At 38.1% G+C, this 21,626-nt stretch overlaps 1 protein-coding gene across 1 annotated transcript in view; it reads right to left on the reverse strand.

The window, feature by feature from the left end:
- Positions 1–3,794: 3,794 nt before the first annotated feature.
- The window catches only part of LOC126187700 (RING finger and SPRY domain-containing protein 1-like), a 143,718-nt gene continuing 125,886 nt past the window's right edge, over positions 3,795–21,626 (reverse strand). The window contains exons 10-11 of the mRNA XM_049928942.1: positions 9,238–9,450; positions 3,795–4,047 (exon numbers count right to left, since the gene is read on the reverse strand). Of these exons, the coding sequence (XP_049784899.1) occupies positions 9,255–9,450 (196 nt within the window). The 3' untranslated portion in view covers positions 3,795–4,047; positions 9,238–9,254. The remainder of the gene's footprint in view (positions 4,048–9,237; positions 9,451–21,626) is intronic.

A 21,626-nucleotide genomic window follows, 5' to 3' on the forward strand; every position in this document is an offset into this window, starting at 1 on the left:
GAAATCAGGACTCCTACATTAGTGGGCAGTGATAGTAACCAATAGCATAAAAATGCTGCTATTTGACAGTTGTTATCTCTCCTGTCATAATCAGTTGTTATCACGCTTGAAGGAAATGGCTGCCTTTTTTTTTTTTTTTTTTTTTTTTGTGGTGCAATCCTGTAAACTTGTTAGTATACTATCCATTGGAAACTAAACAGCAAGCGCTCAAAAGTTTCAAAGTTGTTTTGCGTGAGCTATGTAACCATGTACAGAAAGCTTCTTTATACATGATTACATAACTCACACAAAACAACTTTGAAACTTATTTGCTTATATTCCTGAGATTCACAGAACTGAGTTACAAGACGATTCAATGGCTAGCTTGGTAGTGTTGGATACCAATATAAAGGCTCAGGTTGCAATTTTCAGTTGGCCCTAGGACTGTCATTTATCACTTCATTCACCTCTGCTAATGATTTGTATTTGTTTAAAAATGTCTGTTTGAACCTTGGTTCAGTCTACATTAAGCTGTAGGTCCCCCTACAACTTTCTGAGGAATTCAGTTCACAAAAGGAGGAGGAACAAAAGGAGATATGCCTAGTAAAGCACTTTACTATTCAAGCCAACCTTTAGATCACAGATAGCTTAACTGTTGTGAGAAAAGTATAAAGTTCTGAAGACAAGTGCTCACTCTTCCCATTCCTAACATCCAGAGCAATTAGCTTGTTATGGATCTATTGTGATGTGTACTTGTAGGGTATGTTTTTAGGTGACCTGACCGGCAGGCCGTATGCAGTTTATTAATGACTGTTACACGACTTTAGAAGGGGTTCATTCTAGCTGCAAAAAGGAGTCACCACTGGTTCTTAATCCAAAACCAAACTCTAAATGGCGACCAAACACTATGTCAGCTATTCATTCTCCTATGGTGTCATATGGACATCCGCATGAAGGGGCCTCTGGCAAGCCCTGACCTCTCTAGGCTGTTAGTGCGGCTCCTCTAAGCTGCAGCCACTGCCTCTTGTTCAAGTAGCTGCTCAGTTGTCCTCATGAGGCATTCTATCCTCATTCCAAGGAAAGACACTCTGAGGTACTGGGAATCAAAAACTTTTTAATTGTTCAGCTGAGTGGTGTTTCTGAAATGCAGTAGTTCTCAAACTGACTGAGTATTTGTATTGAGTGTTACTGGTATCGCAGGTTTACCAGTGCACGCTGTAGTCATCTGTGAGTAGTATGACATCTTTCTGCAAGATATTTCACCCTGCCAGAGGAATAGAACTGCAAAGGCACAGAGCAAAAGCAAGATTTTGTAGTACTTGCTTTGTCCACAATTTCACTAAATATTAATGCAGAGCAACAGTTCCAAGACCACATTGTTTGACACTTGAAATCTTACACTGTACACACTTTGGCAGAAGCGGTATGCAGTACAGTGTCACCCCTATCTCTACGGAGTCCTTTTGACACCTGAGTTGCTTCCATTTTGTTTAACTACTGTGGCAGGTGCATATGACAGTTGCTCCTATTACTAGCAAGTGACCTTAATACTGAACCTTGGCAATGTACTGGGGTGCTCTCAGCTCAACGGTCCTTTGTGCCTTACTCTTTTATACTTAATTTCTGAGGAGGAAAATGGATTGTTAAGTTACTGGTTATGCTTATTGTTCAATTATTCATTTGTTTTGAGAACACAATAAGGTGCATCTACAAAGTACAAGAAGCCATAGTGTTACTCTCACTGATAGGCACACAATTTTCTTTGCATGCACTGATCTGACTGTAAAGATTGCCTGGAATGTGACTGACAAAGGAGAGCAGTTTAACACTTATCTTTGTAAAGAATAACTTATTAGTATGGATAGGAAAATTTTGTGTAAAGAATAAAGCTAGAAATAATGTGAAATCTGAAGTTTTTAGTGACATAATGTGAAATCAGCAGTTTTTATGAATTTGCCATTTTTCCCATTCATGTGTAAAGACGTTGTTAAGACTGAGAATAGCAGTTTACTAATGCTAAGTGATTGTTAAGTAACAGATTCTGTTCTCTTCTGCATACTAAAGCTACATGCAGGATCACTGTGCTACATAAATGTATTACAGATTTTATATTTAATGTAAACTTCTAAAATTGTAGCATTTGTTAGTGGCCTTCTATAAGAAATTGTCATATTGCTTTAATGTAAAATTATGCCACGTAACACCAGCAAGATGCAGTGCTTACGCGCATGTATATAGCGTCCACTGCTTTCCCTAATGCTCTCATTGCTTAAGCTTCCTTAGTGTTAAGCAGAAGTTTTTTCCTATACTGAGGTTGTTTTAGCTTATATTTGCTTTTCTTTTCCCACTGAATTTGTAACAGTGATCTTTTGTAAACAGAACTCTACCTTCTGCACACCGAGTTTATGTACATCACTCCGTCAGTAAATGTATTAATAATTTTATATAGAATGTACAGCTGTACATTTTAGTATTTTTAATAGACTTGTAGAGGGATTTCATACTGACTTTATTATAAAATGCTGTTGTTTAACACAGTTCTTACATGCATGTATTTAGTATTTAGTGCCCTCTGTAGCCCAATTTTTCCTGGTCGCCTGAGTCTGTATATTTGTAGCAGTTGGTCTTAGTCTCTGACATAAGGTATATGTAACTTACACAAATATTTCATCTTGTGATGCCTATTGCATCATGTGATGTAATAAGTGAATGTGTACACTTTACAAATATTTCTCTATGAATATTTTATTACGTTTGTAAAAAAAATAATTATTTTGTAACTGGTGTATGCATTTTCAGGGCCAATACTTCTGAAGAAGATATTTTTACAAACATCAAAACCATGGTCAAGAGGTAGTAAACCTTTATTTGCAACTGGTTAGCTGATTTTTCAATCTATTCTGAATTACACTATTGCTGTTTCACAGCCATGTTTAAGATTTTAAAAATCAGTTTCAACTGAACTGTGATTTGCAATATTGCAATACAAGACACAAAAAATAATCTCCATGTACATTCTGAATCCATATCCAGGTCTTAGAATCAAGTTTTGTACTCGGATGCAAAAAATATTCAACAAGTTACAGCCTAACATAAAGCAAGAAACTGAGTATTCTTTCCAGTTTCAACGGAAATGAAAACACACTTCAGTAGCTGCTCCTTCTGTAACTTTTATCATTGTCTAGACCAAAGGTTTGAAAATCTATATTAGCCACATGGCAGTGAGCAGTGTTCATTGTAAAGCAGCATCCCGAGTAGCAATGGTGATTTTTTTTCACGTAGCAATGCAATCAAGAAAATATGAAGACATCCATAGAAGACAAACATTACCTATTTTATGTAACTGAGAAAGCAGAAGCTATTTCTCAAAATCAGCTCTCCTTCTAATTTACTAGGTTAAATTTGGTTACTGGAAGCACAAATAGCATTCTGTAGTAGAGTGACAGTTTATTTTTAACACACTTTACATAACAAGTTTCTTAAAGTCGTATCTCTCCTGGTAATGCATATCTTAAATCATTTCACACCCCTGAAGGTAGAAGAAACAGAAGATGAGACACACTCTATGGTTCCATCTACCCACATGCTCTATCAGAGAAACGAGTATCTCCACCTAGGCAAAAAATAACTTCAAGCAGCGTAGGATATTCATTAATATGCCACACGGTATATTATGTCTTGGACATAGATCCATTCAGCCTTATTAATAAAATATCAGGAAATATTTTTAGGACTTAATACTTTAAAATTCATATTTAAAATTATCTCGGTTTTCACTTTAATATCACAGACAATGAACATATGAGACAGGCACATGTTATAAGAACTCTTTTAATAATTAAACAATACAAAATCACTTTCACTGTAACAACTATACATATCAAATAAATATAGTAGTAGTCCTCCTCACAAAAATTGACCAGTATGCGTAATGCAAAATTAAGTAGGACATCTGTACTGAAAACTGCAGGCTTCAGCCATATTGTCACAACACACGACATCACTCAGACTTAATGCTGTTCTTCCTCGAACGGAAGATGTTGCCATAATCCTGACAGTCTTGGCTAACTGTAACAAAAGAAAGGTATTATTACTTCTTGCACATATTTTCTGCTTTTTCATTATACAAGCCAAAGATATTCTATATTTTATTTGACAACTATACAATAGCATCACTTTAATGACAAAGATTATCTAAAAACAATAGCTGTCTCAAAAGTAGGTTTATTCTCAAACAACTCCATTTGTAGATAAAGAGATATCACATGTACAGAAAGAAAAGACTGTCTAGTTACTCTACTCTAGAAATGATACTTTGGCAGGAGCATGTGCAGATGGGGGAACAGAGTTGCCACTTCCTGCACAGAATACATGCATAATCTTATATTTAATTTAACTCACTCAAACTGCAAAAATGGCAAAAAAATGGAACTGGCATTAGTTTGCTCTGGAAGAGCTGCACCATGTTTTTATTTTAGTTTTATTTACAGCAACAGATTGTTAATATGATATAAGGATAGTCTCAAAAAGGGTATTTCCTAATGAGGTTATCATGTTTGACATGTAGGAAACTTTTCTAAATGTAGGTAATAGAGTAAGGAAACTGAACTTTAGAATGCACTGTATTTTCATCTGCTCCAAACTTTAACTATGTCAGAGGTCTCTAGCATGAGAGATGATCTGAGGTAAATGCAATGCTTAATTTTTCAAAAACTAATCGGTCACCCATTTGGTTTCATTGTGAAAAACAGATCGCTAAGTTTATAACTGACTTGTTATGTTTTCTGATCAGTTCTTATACTTATTTTTAACATAACAAAATTTATCCATGTTAACTGAGATGAGGATACTTATTTTATACATTTGGAAGAAAGACTCATCACAATACGAAATATGTCCTCCCAGTACTGCAGCCATTATACAGGGTTATCAAAAAGAATCATCTGATTTAAAAAAAAATCATAACTATTATGTTATCTAAGATATGTGCGTGAACAACATACTGTTGGAAAGAGCAAACTCGTTTAGTTTTACATGATTCCTACCAGGAAGCAGCAGTGTGTGTCCACTTCAGTTCTATTAGACGATGGCACGAACAATTCCGAGAAACTGAGACATCGTGTAACAGCAGCTGTGGAAGGTGTAACTCAAGACACGCTCACTGCAGTGAGAGAACAATTTGAATACTGCACTGACATGTGCCATGCATCTCAAGAGAAGAATATTGAACACTTATGAAAAGGTATGAAAAAAAACTGAGTTTCCATTCATCAAAAAACAGAATTCATTGTATATGTTTATTACTTTCAGAAACATAGATGTGTCAAATCAGATGGTCCCTTCTGATACACTCTGTACTGCATAACTAGTGAGAAATTTCTTGTATGTATAAGGACTGTGTCCCTGAGATGAACTTCATTCAGACTCTGTTGTTGATAACAGCCTTCTTATTAATATTTATAACTTATGAAATATAATTGTGCTATGCAGTTAATTATCCTGGACACTTTAAATATTCAGCTGAGTTTGCGCACGCATCATTTTCGTGCTGATGAGGGAAAAATTGTGTCATTAATATCTTCTCTATCACAGACGCTTTAAATGGCACAGCCCTGTCGAGTTTTAAGAGAGATAATTTTCTCAACTGAATCTTCTAAAATATCTTCATTCTGCCTTGCTTTTCCCATGATGTGCTACATATGGTTAGCAGCTTTCTTCAAGTCTTCAAAGGTACCCATTGTAACACTCCTAACAGCTTTGCTGGCAAATGCTTCGATTGCAGAGAGAGTAGTTCTTACTATTTTTAGGGACATAATCCTTAATTTGGGCCCCAATATAAATTTTATTAGCATCCTCATTCAGCTATAGCTTCTCCCTCCAACAGCTTACAGTTACAGAAACATCCATGGTGAAAATCCATGTTACACATCAGTGTAAATAGGGATATGCGAATTCCTGGAAAACACCTCTCCCTTAGTGATCACCAATAATTTGCCGTGTGTCAGATGTTCCTTTCTGTGATCCTTACCACAAACATGACAAAATATCATGTCCTCAGGAAATGGATCTATCATACCAATTCCCTTATGCATACCACTTTTTCCCGATTTCCCATATTCCTCTTCTTTTCTGCACATTTTCTTGTCAGTCTTCACAGCAGTGTTTTCGTATACATTCAGACCTGCAGCAGTTACTTTTGATCAACACATTAACAGAGAGAAGTGAGTAACCATAAAGTTCTCCTAACTCATAAGACTGACCTCATACACTGACCCAAGAGTGCCAACACCAAACGTTGCCAATGAATAACATTTGGTGAATTTGCTCCTGACATTTTTCAATATCACACAAAGCTGTATGAAATGAAAAAAATAATAGAGCACAACAAATGATCCCATAGAGCAGCAAGCATGAAAGGTTGTGCTACTGGGGGCTAAATTTTGGTAACTATGGATGGTTGCTGCTGCAACAGTTATTAGATGACTGGCTGAATGCTTGCTGTTCTTCCCGTGTGCCTCCCCACTACTTCTGTCTTGGTTGTCACTCTCCAACAAATTTTGAACAGTGTATAGGCATCACAACACAGATACATAAAAGGTTTTAAAAAGAAAAAAATTTCAGGAAAAGGTGTTTCTTTCCTTGTCAAAAAAAAAGTAGGCACAACAATGCACCAAAGGCCACTAAGTTCTTGGGAAACCTTTCTGGGCAAATGTAGAAAGTTTATACTGAAGAAGAGTGCATGAAAATTATGCTGCCACCAATGTATATCTCTTATAGAGGTCATGAGGAAAAGATTAGTAAGATTAGGATGCATTCAAAGGCACACAGTTCATTTTCTCCTCACTCAATAAGCAAATTGAACAGGAAAAGAAATTCATAATATTGGTACGATGTACTTTCCACCATGCATACAGTGGCTTGTGAACTACCTATGTAGTTGGAGAACTTAATGGTACACGGACGATATGAATCTTTTGAAAGGCTCAGACAAGACTGTCATCCAGGATCTTCAATTAAGAGAGACATTTCTAGTTAGATAAGAAAGACATAAGTAAATAACTGACTGCAAAACTTGAAATTTGAGAAAGCAATGGGATGTAACTGGCATGTTAGAATCTGCGTATGGTTGAGGGATGATGGACATGGGAGTGGTGGGGGAATGCAGTGTAATGGCATGTCTGGAAACCACAATATATTGCAAAAAAATGTATAACTGAGGAGAGAAAAATAATTGGCCAGATGTGAGTAGGACTCAAAGACACTGAAGTTTCCACATCAACTTAATCATGTATATAGACAGTTCAGCCATTCCACGAATTGAGGATCTTAATGGTTTTTGCCTGTTATCGATACTGATACTGGGAAGGTATCAGTCCCAGGGATTCCAAGCCTTTCGAGAATGTTTTAACTTCAAGTTTGAAGTTGCATAACAAATGACAGAAGAATTTTTTGTACAATATAATTACAAATAAACAATTTTCTGATTTTTTCCTTTAGTTGTACTATGAATCCTTGCTTCTTGCCAAATTTAATGATTACAGGCCAACAGGAAGTACTCTATCGGTTTTGACAATTGAGTTGCAAGTATCAAAATATGTAACATAAATGGCCATATCTTTTCACTTCATTGACACAGAAGCTTCACTTTGTTTGCATCACCAAGGGGCCATAGACCTAAATATCTGACATAAATTTCAACTTGATACATTTATGTGTTCTTCAGAAAGAGTGTTTTGAACAGTTGGACAGAAAGAAAGACAGACAGAGTGATCATCCCTTTAGGGTTCCGTTTCTTTCTGATTCTGATACAGAATTAAAAGTATGTCGATGAACAATTTGTCCTGGTATCTTGCAGGATATTTTTTATATATGGAAGTAATGTTAATTTTAGGAATAAGTTACTAATGTAAATACTGAAAGTAAACAGAAGGAAAGTTTTAAAGCAAAATGAGAACTGTTTAAAAAAAAAAAAAACTTTTTTGATTCTTTGTAAGACAGTACATGACCAAAAGCCACTCTAACAAATTACCAATCAATTTAACTTGTTAAAATTGCACAGAAACCAAAAAGACAGATGTAATGATAAGCATGGCTACAGAAAGAGCAGTGTCTCTGTAACAGTGATGTATTAAGATTTTGGATGCAGAATTTTTACAGAAATGTAGTATTTTGCCAGTGGCCATGTGTGCAACTAATAGTATCATTGTGAGCTGTGGAATGATTGTTCAACTTCTAACTTCTGTTTGAGAAACTCTGCACATAGATGGATGTGTCAAAAGACATAATATATTACATATGGACAAAAAGAGAAGTGTGTGTATACACTTAAGTGACAAACAAAAATTTGTAGCAAGGCTGTGTTTCAAACCTGGATCTCCTGCTCACTAGGAAGATACGCTAACCACTACAGCACCCTGGCACAGTAGCTTTATACAACTACATGGACTACCCTAGCATGCCTCTCTCCTCAGTCCAAATTCCCATTCATGCCTCAGCCGGCTTAGTATAGCCAATGAACTCTAACAGTATTACAGAAGCTCTCTAACTGTATTGGAGAAGCACCTCAACATCGAACGGAATGGGGGATCCTGCCTGAAATCCAGGCTTAGGTGCTCTAATAAAATGAAATTATATGGTTCCTGAGACTTTTCAAGTCTCAAACAACTATGCAGACAAACGACAAATGAAAATTTGTAGCAAGGCTGGGATTCAAACCCAGGTCTCCTACTCACAAGGCATATGCACTAACCTCTAAACCACCCTGGCACAGTGGCTGTGCACAACTGCACAGACTACCCTAGCATGCCTCCCTCCTCAATCCAAGTAGTGTGATAGATAAAATGTGATAGAGAAGCTTAATCTGTGTATGTTATCTATTTGAAGTTTTAGAGCTTGACCTCTACACACCTTTTATGTGAGCCTAAAGCAGGTCACAGAGTATACGGTGGGATTTTATCAAAGGGTTGACCTGCAACAGTTGGCTATGAATACATTTTCCATTTTGGAGGACCCCTATGGAGTAGCCCTATTATATAGTGAGTTTAACAGCAGGCAGCACTCAAGTTCTTGAAATATACATTAATTGAAACTCTTCAAAATATATAAATGAAATAACTTATTTTCCGTTAGTGAATTTAAAATTCACAAATATTACTAAAGCAAAATTTGAGTATATTATTCAAAATTTATCATGCAATGCACAATCAAATCCTACGGATTATAAGTTTCCGATTTTTTTGTTTAAGAAAAAGCACTTACTTCTATATGGCACAGTATCACGAAGGGTTATCTGGAACAGTGGAAGCAATCGGTGCCCTGCACATGGGGCACTCTGACAACTGCGTACAACAGCTGGAGCAGAAGCCCTGATGTCCACAAGGCTCCAAGCGCACAGAGGCACGCCTGTCAAAGCAGAGGGAGCACGAGTCCTCTCTCACTGACAGTTTTCTAAGCTCCTCCAAACGTACATGCCTGGGAACAGAAAATGAGAAATTTGAAAGCTTTTATACATCTTAAAAAGTGACACTCGTGCACTAATGAATATTAATACACAGAAAAATCCAATGGAATTGGATAGGTAAAACAAAGTACTCACCAAGCGACAGCAGGAGAACAGAAATGTACAGTTATTGGTGAGTAGATTTTTCTTACCTATCCAATTAAATTATATTTTCAAAAATAGATAATTCTCATTGATATAGTAAAATCCAAGCTATTTTAACATTAGATAATGAAATCGGTAAGCAAAGGAAATTTTTTGAAGAACTAATGGACAAACAAGCACAGTTTTTAAAAAAAGATACCCACACATGCTTAACCTGCAATCTGTTCTAACAAGGAGATATCCACCAAAATGGTATATTAGCAAATTAATCAACCACTATACGATATCACAGTGCCCGTGCTACTCCAAATTATCATGCACAGTTCTTTTGGAACTACATACTTGTCTGAAGGAACAGACACTGTGGGGACTATAGCTATTACGAAATACATTAAATGTATTCACAACTGCAAACATGGACTACCATCAGCCCTATAATGGAATGACAACAACGATAAATTTGTGCCAGTAGTCATGTAGTCACATGGTTGATGACATATGGAGGTTTGGGTCCAGCATTCCATTATACAACTTATGGTGGTAAATATTCACGATTGTGAATACCATTCGTTAAAGAAAACTAAAAAAGAGCTTGGTCTTTGTTTAAATTGCTGCATTTTCTGAAACAATGTTGTCATTGAGACCATATCCAAACACACCCCCCCCCCCCCCCCCCCACACACACCTGATAATTTCCTTTACAAATAAACTGCCAGGAGTGCTAGTTCTGCAAGGTTTACTGAAGAGCTTCTGTGAAGTCTGGAAGGTAGGAGACAAGGTACTGGCAAAACTGAAGCTGTGAGTACAGGTTGTGAGTCGTGCTTGGGTAGCTCGGTCGGTAGAGCACTTGCTCGCGAAAGGCAAAGGTCTAAGTTAGAGTCTCAGTCTGGCACACAATTTTAATCTGCCAGGGAGTTTCATATCAATGCACACTCCGCTGCATAGTGAAAAATCTCATTCTGGATAATGAACACAGTTTCATCAACATACGCGATCTGACAATGCACTCAGTGTGGTTCTAGCATGGCCAATATATGTGAAGTCCACTATTTAGCATCTTCACTCCACTTTCAGTTTTCATAATTTTTCAAGTCAGTGTGCTTGTTCCACATACCATAGCACAGCGAGCAGTCCACCATAACTATTAATGACCTGTTGAGGTTTTTCATGAACAGGCAACATAGGCAACTTCACCACTATGACGCCACCTAAGCATCAGAGATGTAATAATATTTATCACATGTTTGAGTCATCTGCTGTGCTGTGCTGTCACTGGCCTGTGACATTTGTGTCACCGGTTTCATCCCCACCTCCTACAGTTATTTATGATTGAACTTGTGTGATTACTGGAAGGTTCTAGGATTGACTTATTTATTGGATACTGAACCTCCATACAACATTATTTGTATCTATAAATAGAAGCACACTTTGCTAAGACAGGCAGTCCAGTTCTATGAGTACTTTCATCTGTACTCAGTAAATGTCATTTCTGAGTAAAATGTTAGTTCTTGATGACATCCTTTCTCTCACGATTGGTACTTGATACCAGATATTACATGACAAAGTTTGGTAGTGATGTTTGGTATCTCTGACATCAACGACACCATGCCTCCAGTAAGACTACAAAAAGCTGTTATCTTCATGGGCAAGAATCAGAATACAAATAGTAAATTCCTTTTACAATCCACATTATCGAAGTGCCAATGGATTCGAAAGCATCAGTGGAGCAGATGCATATCATGCATTCACAGTATTTTTGAGAGATCCTGGCCAGGATCCCATGAAATGGCTAACGGGAGTCAACTGTGTCACTAAATACAACAGGTGGGATGCCTTACCAACATCTACTTTCATTTGCACAGAACAACACAGCAGTGGTACTGATAACAATGAATAGCCCAACACCAGGAGGAGGCAACACAGTCATATATACAGAGTTTTATAGATTGTTTTGGTGCTGTATCACATAGTGAACCTGAACAGGACATCAGCTAACGAAGTTTCACAGCTGATGAAGTGACTGGCAGAAGGCATCTATCAAGCACTTCTTTAGAAAGATTGCCCAAAGCAATAGTTCATCAAGTGGTATCAGAACATCGAGGCAGTGCATTAGAAAGAATATGCTGGAAGAATTTCAACAAACTTATGAGATGTAAATACACTGACGGTAAAGAAAATTACACTACCTAAAATTAATTAATGTAGAGTAATGAACTTTTGGAAATACATTTGTATAGGTAACATATTTATGTGACTAACACTGCAAGATCACAGATTAATGTAAGTGTGAGATATGCCATCACAAATGTGAAATGCCGGTACATTAATAATGGGTGTAACCACAAGAATGTTGAATGCAAGCATGAAAATGTGCATACATTGTGTTGTACAGGTGCCAGTTGTCAGTTTGTGGGGATGGAGTTCCATGCCTGTTGCACTTGGTCAGTGAATATAGGGTAAGTTAATGCTGCTTGTGGATGGTGCTAGAATTGTTGTCCGATGATTCCCATATGTACTCAACTGGAGACAGAACTGGTGATTGAGAAGGCCAAGGCAACATGTCAACACTCCATAGAGCATGTTGGGTTACAACAGCTGTATGTGGTAAACACCCCAATGGAATGCTGTTCACGAGTGGCAGCACAACAGGTCAAACCACCAGATTGACATCCAAATTTGCACTCAGCGTGTATGAGAAAATCACACGAGTGCTCCTGCTGTCATATGCAATCGCATTCCAGACCCTAACATCTGACGTAGACTGCAAGCCCTCAACTGGCTTCCTCCTAACCAAAACACAGCCATCACTGGCACTGAGGCAGAATCAGCTTTCCTCGGAAAACACAGCAGACGTCCACAATGCCCTCCAATGAGCTCTCACTTCACACCACTCTCACACGGTGGTGGTCGGGGTCAGTGGAATGCAGGCTGGTGATTCATAACACTTTGTTGTGACATTGTAATACCAACTGCTGCTCAAATTGTTGCTGCAGATTCAGTAAGATGCATCAGACCCACACACCGAACATGAGGGTCTTCCCTCTCAGCAGTGCGATGTGGCTGTCCAGAGCCTGGCCTTCTTGCAACTGCAGATTAGTGGTTACATTCCTGCCAAGTCTTTCTGCAATACTGCAAAAAGAACATCCAGCTTCTCATTCCCCTATTACAAAATTTTGTTCAAACTCACTGAGGTGTTGATAATGATGCCTTTGTCACCTTAAATGCATTCTTGACTAACATCAGCTCACTACATCCAATCTTGAAGGTAACTAATGCTCATGACCACTAAATAATGTTAAAGCAAACCTGATTTGCATCCTCGCAGTGGCACTATGTCACACAACTCCTCGTTGGTGTTGTGGCGTTTTTTCTTTCCCCATCAGTGTATGTTATGACTTACAAATATCATAGAAGACCATCAGGAACCTTCATCATGAATGTGATGAATAATAAGAAGAGAGGGATCAGAGTTTATTAATTCTGTGAATGTCAAACCCACATGGCTGGCAGTAGAAGTGTTTAATGTCAAACCAGTCAGGAGATAGCAGCAAAGTTAACTCAAGAAAAGTTTTGCTGATTGATGGCACTAGTCAGCACAAGGCAGACCAACTCTGAGAAATGAAATCAGAAAGCCCAGATTCTGGGGTGCCGTTTTCTGTGATACCTACATATATGGTCATACTCTGCAGACCATTGAGAAGTGCAAGGCAGAATGTACTTCCTATTGTACGAGCTCATTATGGTTGCTTCCTGCTTCTCTCAAGTATGGGGCACAGGCACAGAGATTGTTTAATACCTCTGTGCATGCTGTAATTAGTCTAAACCTGTTCTTGTGATCCCTATAGGAGCAACAAATAGGGGTTGTAAGTATATTCCCAGAACCGTATCTTAATATACAGATTCTTTAACTCTGGAAGTAGGTTCTCTCAGAATAGTCTGTGTAGATCTTCAAACATCTATCAGTAGAGTTTCTACATCATCTCTATGACACTCCCATGGTTCAAACAAACCTGCACATCTTCATTTTGTAACTACACAATTTTACATTTCTGAATATTTAAAGGAAGCCAATCCTTGCACCACTTTGAAATCTTATAAAAATCCAAATAAGTATCTGTGCAGATTTTTCCAGACAATAATTTCTTATAGCTAATCACAACATACGCAAAAAGTCTGGGGTTGCTATTAATATTGTCAGCAAGATTATTAATATACAATATGAACAGCAACGGTTGCAACACACCTTACCTGGAGCAAACTTTGAAGTTGCTTCTACAACTGTCGATGACTCACAATTTGAAATAACATGCTGTGTCCACTTTAACAAGAAATTCTCAATCCATCTAAATCTACATTGATACTCTGCAAATTACACTTAAATGGCTGGCAGATCATTTCTCCCTATGTAGGATGGCGTCAACAAATATTTTTGCATTCAGAAGAGAAAGTTGGTGATTGGAATTTCATGACAAGATTCCTCCGCAGCAAAAAACGCCTTTGTTTTAATGATATCCATCCATCATCCTGTATCATTTCAGTGACACTCTCTCCCATATTTCGCACTAATACAAAACGTGGTGCCCTTCTTTGAACTTTTTCGATGTACTCCATCAATCTTATCTGGTAAGGATCCCACACCACACAGCAGTATTCTAAAGAGGATGGACAAGTGTAGAGCAGACAGTCTCCTTAGTAGATCTGTTACATTTGTTAAGTGTCCTGCCAATAAAATGCAGTCTTTGGTTAGCCTTCCCCACAGCATTTTCTGCGTGTTCCTTCCAATTTAAGTTGTTAGTAATTGTAATTCCTAGGTATTTAGTAGAATTTACAGCCTTCAGATTTGATTGATTTATCGGGTTATCGAAGTTTAACCGATTCCTTTTAGCACTCATGTGGATGACCTCACACTTTTCGTTATTTAGGGTCAATTGGCAATTTTTGCACAATACATACAGGGTGTTACAAAAAGGTACGGCCAAACTTTCAGGAAACATTCCTCACACACAAATAAAGAAAAGATGTTATGTAAACATGTGTCCGGAAACGCTTAATTTCCATGTTAGAGCTCATTTTAGTTTCATCTCCTACGCTTCCACCTACACTCAATGGAGCATGTTATCATGATGTCATACGCGATACTCAACCTGTGCTGCTAGAACATGTGCCTTTACAAGTACGACACAACATGTGGTTCATGCACGATGGAGCTCCTGCACATTTCAGTCGAAGTGTTCGTACGCTTCTCAACAACAGATTCGGTGACCGATGGATTGGTAGAGGCGGACCAATTCCATGGCCTACACGCTCTCCTGACCTCAACCCTCCTGACTTTCATTTATGGGGGCATTTGAAAGCTCTTGTCTATGCAACCCCGGTACCAAATGTAGAGACTCTTCGTGCTCGTATTGTGGACGGCTGTGATACAATACGCCATTCTCCATGGCTGCATCAGCGCATCAGAAATTCCATGCGACGGAGGGTGGATGCATGTATCCTCGCTAACGGAGGACATTTTGAACACTTCCTGTAACAAAGTGTTTGAAGTCACGTTGGTACGTTCTGTTGCTGTGTGTTTCCATTCCATGATTAATGTGATTTGAAGAGAAGTAATAAAATGAGCTTTAACATGGAAAGTAAGTGTTTCCGGACACATGTCCACATAACATTTTTTTTTTCTTTGTGTGTGAGGAATGTTTCCCGAAAGTTTGGCCGTACCTTTTTGTAACACCCTGTATATCTTTTCTAAATTGTTTTGGAATTTGTTTTGAACTTCTGATGTCTTTAATGGTCAATAAATCACAGCATCATTTGTAAAAAAAGGCCGCTCAGATTGTCTCCCAAAGATTTATATAGATAAGGGACAGCAAGGGCCCTATAACACTACTTTGGGGAATGCCAGAAATCACTTCTGTTTTACTCAATGACTTTCCATCAATTACTACCAACTGTGACCTCTCTGACAGGAAATCATGAATCCAGTTACAAAACTGATACGATATTCCATAGGCACACAATTTCGCTACAAGCCACTTGTGTGGTACAGTGTCAAGAGCCTTCTGGAAATCCAGAAACACGGAATCAGTTTGAAATCTCTTGCCAATAGCAGTCAACACTTCGTGCAGCCACAAATTTTGTTTTATACCATGTGCAACCAAACTTTCAATAATAAGCACAGTTCTGGTACGTAGCCAGATACTTTTCAAAAAATTGAGTAATATTGCATCACACGACTGCCTTGATCCAACATTTCCAGGATGTCATGTGAGAAAAGTGCAAGTTGGGTTGCACACGATCGATGTTTTCGGAATCCATCCTAATTGGCATTGCTGAGGTGGCATTGCTTTGTGATACCTCAGTATGTTTGAGCTCAGAATATGTCCAAAGATTCTAAAAACCCCACTATCAGGCTCCTTTATCCTCCCATCTCTTTCATGAAGATTAACTGCCCAAATTTACAGTGACAGAACAAAATTGCCAAAAAAGATGTATGCCCATTGGCATGAACTGGTGACACTTTGGACTGTCCACTATGGATACCCAGACTAGCTACAGAGTAAAGGCTGTTTTCATAATGCCTGGAGGCCTCTTACTTCAAAGTTATGTCATTTGGCTATAGTGCCGAGACACCTTTGAATGCATGACGGGCAAACTGTTTCAGCATCTTACATGGACAACTTGTCTTTGCTACCTAGGTGACATTGTCATTTTCTCAAAGACATCTCTAGAGCATCTAAGTCATGTGACAACTGTGCTGAAGTGCGTTCATGATGCAGGTCTTCGCCTGAATCCAAGAAAGTGCCTCGTCAGAAAAAAATAATGTACTGTCCACGCAGATTAAGTGATTGCTTGATTTTATTATTTTTTATATTTTAAGTCACAAAGTGCCTCTTTGCTGTTCAAGAAATGAAAAGCCATAACATATTTTCCAACTATTTGGAACATTCATGATTGACAGGCTTCCTGGGAATGTACTCCTACTACAGATGTTTCATACAAGATTTCAGTTGGAAGCCACAGCCACTGCAAGGCTTGGAAACAGCCCAGGGGATGGTTTCCAGAACAACTCTTTCAACGATGTGTGTGAGCTGATCTGAAACTTCCTGGGAAATTAAAAGATTCTGCATTCAAATCCTGCTTCAGCACACAATTTTAAACTGCCAGGAATTTTAAAACATTGTACACTTCATTGCAGAATGAAATATTTATTATGGAATTGTTTGAATCAATTTAGGGAAACACTGAAAATTTAAATCAAGTTTACTGGATGGGGATTGGGAACATGATCTACCTGAGTTAAGGGTCCAGTATGCTAACCATCATGCCACCTCACTTAGTAAAATCATGAAAACTTATGTACAAAATTTCATTTTTTAAGTTATTAATTAAGGACCTGCAAATCAAGTTATTAATGTGGAGTTGTGTAATACTGATTTCTATCAAATTAGGAAATAAGCTGTTAGTAATTAAACAAGTTTAATGTAATCTTCGTACATCCATATTTAAACTGGATGAAGGTGGGACACAGCTGGTATAATTTTTATTAAAATGAAATTCCTCCAGCTGTACTTAAGATTTTTTATTTACTTCGCTACTAGTTTCGGCGTTGCATCAATACCATCTACAGGCCTGTACACTTTGATGAAATCCTGTACACTTTGATGAAATCAGTTGTGTGTGGCTCAGTCTAGAGGTCCACGGTGAGATCAACACATGCTCCACATGGGTGGCGGGCAGTAATTCACCTTACTGCCTGCCATCCATGTGGAGCACATGTTGATCTCACCGTGGGCCTCTAGACTGAGCCACACGCAACTGATTTCATCAAAGTGTACAGGCCTGATGATGGCGTTGACGCAACGCCGAAACTAGTAGCAAAGTAAATAAAAAATCTTAAGCACATCTGGAGGAATTTCATTTTAATAAAAAAAAAAAAAAAGTTTAATGTGGGCTGACAGTTATTTGTAGCAACTACAGCCAAGATAAGTTCAGGACTTTTATCAGTAATTTTTATCTGTATACATCAGCAAATATTACTGCAGCTCAAAAGATGTAACAAGTCTCACTTTTCATTTGCGGTGATCGAAAACAAGAATAAACAAGTGATAAACTTTGTGGGATGCAGCAACTGATTTTCCTGTGCTCTTCCTGTAATGGCATATGTTACTTAGATCCTCCAATATAGAAATATAAGCTGTAGAAACATTTTTGTTGAATTTGTTTGTCCTCAAACACAAATGCATTCATATGGCCTATCAATTCTTTTCAAGGTGCAACCTGCTTAATACAACAAATTAGTATTAACAGAACTATTAACACAAACAGCAATAGAAACTGGATGACAGAACAGCACAGAGTGGATAGATTTTTTATTAGATTAGATTTACTTTCATTCCAATTGATCCGTAGTGAGGAGGTCTTCCAGGATGTGGAACATGTCAGAAAAACAACAATACATGACAAATATTTACAACTAAAACAAATAAGCTAATGTACCATTCCACAGGTCCCAAGTGGAATGATCGTCATTTTTTACTGAACACTAAGAGTCAATTTACAAATACTAATGCACTGAATTTAAAATAAAAAAGTTTTTTATTTATTTATAAGGTAATAAACATGTAATACAACTACTGTAATACTTATTTACAATGAACACATTACTGCACTGAAATGGTGCAGAAGTTAGATTATACTTACACACACACACACACACACACACACACACACACACACACACAAATTTTCAGTGAACACATTACTGCACTGAAATTGTGCAGAAGTTATGTTGTACTTATATACAAATCAGTTGGTTTTACTAAGAAATTCATCAATGGAGTAGAAGGAGTTGCCCACCAATAAATCCTTTAGGCTTCTCTTAAACTGAATTTCATTGGTTGTTAAGCTTTTTATGGCTGCTGGCAAGTTATTGAAAATGTGTGTTCCTGAATAATGCACACCTTTTTGTACAAGACTAAGTGACTTTAAATCCTTGTGAAGATTATTCTTATTTCTAGTATTGATTCCATGAATTGAGCTGTTGGTTTGAAAAAGTGATATATTTTTAATAACAAATTTCATTAAGGAATAAATATATTGGGAAGCTGTAGTTAGTATCCCTAGTTCCCTAAACAGGCTTCTGCAGGATGTTCTTGAGTTCACACCACATATAATTCTTACTGCACGTTTTTGTGCCCGGAAAACTTTAGCTTGGCTTGATGGATTACCCCAAAAAATAATCCCATATGACATTATGGAATGAAAGTAAGCATAGTATGCCAGCTTTTTCATTTTTATATCCCCTATGTCTGACAAAATTCGCATTGCAAACAGATTTGTTAAGACGCTTCAGCAGTTCTGTGGTGTGCTCCTCCCAGTTGAATTTATTATCAAGCTGTAATCCCAAGAATTTAACACTGTCCACTTCTTCTATCTTCTTGTCATCGTATGTTAGACATATACTCTTGGGACACCCCTTACAAGTTCTGAACTGTGGGAAAGATAACAGCTCAAGTTCCAAAGCGTCTGCAGGATGATCATCTCCTCCCTTTTATTGTGCCAGTGTCAATCTCCCCCTGTGAACGTACAGGATTCGTTCATAGCTTATTTAATTGCTAATAACTCTCACATTATATGTGCTCTGGTGTAACCAAAAGCACTGGAACGAAGAGAACAAACACAAGACCAGTGAAGGCGGTGAGGAAATGTCAGTCAATAGCCTGCTGACAAGGACCTCGCCATGCCAGGAGTGACCTCTGGAAGAAGTGAATATAAGCGCCGCTCCTGCAAGCCTCGGCCAGACATTAACGCTCTGATTGGCTCAGTATCATGAAGATTGATCATACATGTTGTACAACCTTCAGTTTACCACATGGTTACTTTAAATGTTCCAAATTGTCACCGTTGGCAGCTATACACGTAACAGAACGACGAATGGTCGCCGCAACTACGCCAGTCAATGATACAGTGGAGATCACTGCACACGTCGCTGTAATCTCCTGGCAAAGCTCCTCCTGTGTGCGTGGCTTACATCTGTAGACGTTATCTTTCAAATTCCCCACAAGTAAAAGTCAATAGGTGTTAGATCTGGTGACCATGGAGGGAACTCAATGGACCCTCTTTGACCAATCCAATACCACAGAAAACTGTCATCCAGGAAAGCTCTTATGGGTAGGTGGTACTGTGGTGGCACCCTGTCCTGTTGGTAGAAAACCTCTTCATCAGCTCCATAAAGTGCACGTATACCAGGCAAAATTTATGTGCGTAACATTTCCAGGTACACTTATACAGTGACAGTGGCATCAAAGAAAAAGGGTCCTACTAAGCAAGCCCCTAGATGACAGTCCACACCACATGTGAACCCGTGGTAGCCAGACCGCTTTATCCACATAAACATGTAGATTTTCAGGTGCCCAGTACACACTGTTATACCAATTTCCAGTTCCATTAAGTTTAAATTGTGTCTTGTCACTCCACACACTACCTTCGGCACAAATTGTTCATCATCAGTTACCATTTGCTGATGTTGTTGTTGTTGTGATCTTCAGTCCTGAGACTGGTCTGATGCAGCTCTCCACGCTACCCTATCCTGTGCAAGCTGCTTCATCTCCCAGTACCTACTGCAACCTACATCCTGGAATTTACATTATTCTGTAAAATTTATAAAAGGTATATAATATTATGAAAAAGACAGTTGCTACTCACATACAGCGGAGAAGCTGAGTCACAGATAGGCACAACAAAATGACTGTCATCACTCGCACACCATGCAGCTGTACGATAATGCTTGGGCGTGGGCCTGGATAGCCCAATCGGTAGAGCATTTCTGGCCATCAAGGCCTTTGTCAAAAACAGACAACACACACACACACACACACACACACACACACACACACACACCAGTTTGTGGCAGCTGTGGCTGAAGCCACACTCATTTTTGTGGCAGTCTTTTTGTTGTGCTTACTGCGAATCAGCATTTCTGCTATATGGTGAGTAGCAACTATCCTTTTCGTAATATTGTTACATTCCATCCTGGATTTTCCATCGTTTTATAAAAGGTATAATGTTTCGTGCACTACTTCATTTAAAAATATGAACTAAAATAGAGAAACAATTGAAATGCCTCTGAATTATGCTCAAAATCATGTACAGCAAATGAGGGGCATCAAATGTTTCTTTAAGCTACCTTATTTCTTACTTTCGGCACACAATTTCATAAAATTTTTTGTTTTGTTCAGATATCATGAAATATATTATACATAAAATATCTATTATAACAACAAAAATAATAAATTTTTTACAATGTGATGTAATTGGATAGATAAAAAATATTCTCACTAAGTGGCAGCAGGATAACAAACATAAAAAAAGGGTTTACATATGCAAGTTTTTGGAGTGAGTGGCTACTTCTTCCAGCAGAAGTGTTGAAGGGGAAGGAAGATGGGTAAAGGATAAAGACTAGAGAAGTCTACAAAAAAGGGTAAGTTTAGGAAATTTGCCCAGAACCTCAGTCAGGGGAAACTTACCAGATGGTAAGTCTTCCACGACCTGGGATTCTGGGTGACTTTTCTAAATTCTACCCATTTTTGTAAATCTCTCTAGTCCTTTTCCTTCACCCCTCTTCCCTCCCCTTCAACCCTGGAGCCACTGGCTCCAAAAGCTTGTGTACGTAAAACATTTTTTATATGTAAAAAGAAAGATGATGAGACTTACCCAACAAAAGCGCTGGCAGGTCGATAGACACACAAATAAACACAAACATACACACAAAACTCTAGCTTTCGCAACCAACGGTTGCCTCGTCAGGAAAGAGGGAAGGAGAAGGAAAGACAAAAGGATATGGGTTTTAAGGGAGAGGGTAAGGAGTCATTCCAATCCCGGGAGCGGAAAGACTTACCTTAGGGGGAAAAAAGGACAGGTATACACTCGCACACACACACATATCCATCCATACATACAAGACACAAGCAGACATTTGTAATTTTCCCACGTGGAATGTTTCCCTCTATTATATTCATATCATTTTTTATATGTATCTTTTCCTGCT

Source organism: Schistocerca cancellata, chromosome 5, assembly GCF_023864275.1.
Source record: "Schistocerca cancellata isolate TAMUIC-IGC-003103 chromosome 5, iqSchCanc2.1, whole genome shotgun sequence".
NCBI classification, from domain to species: Eukaryota; Metazoa; Arthropoda; class Insecta; order Orthoptera; family Acrididae; genus Schistocerca; species Schistocerca cancellata.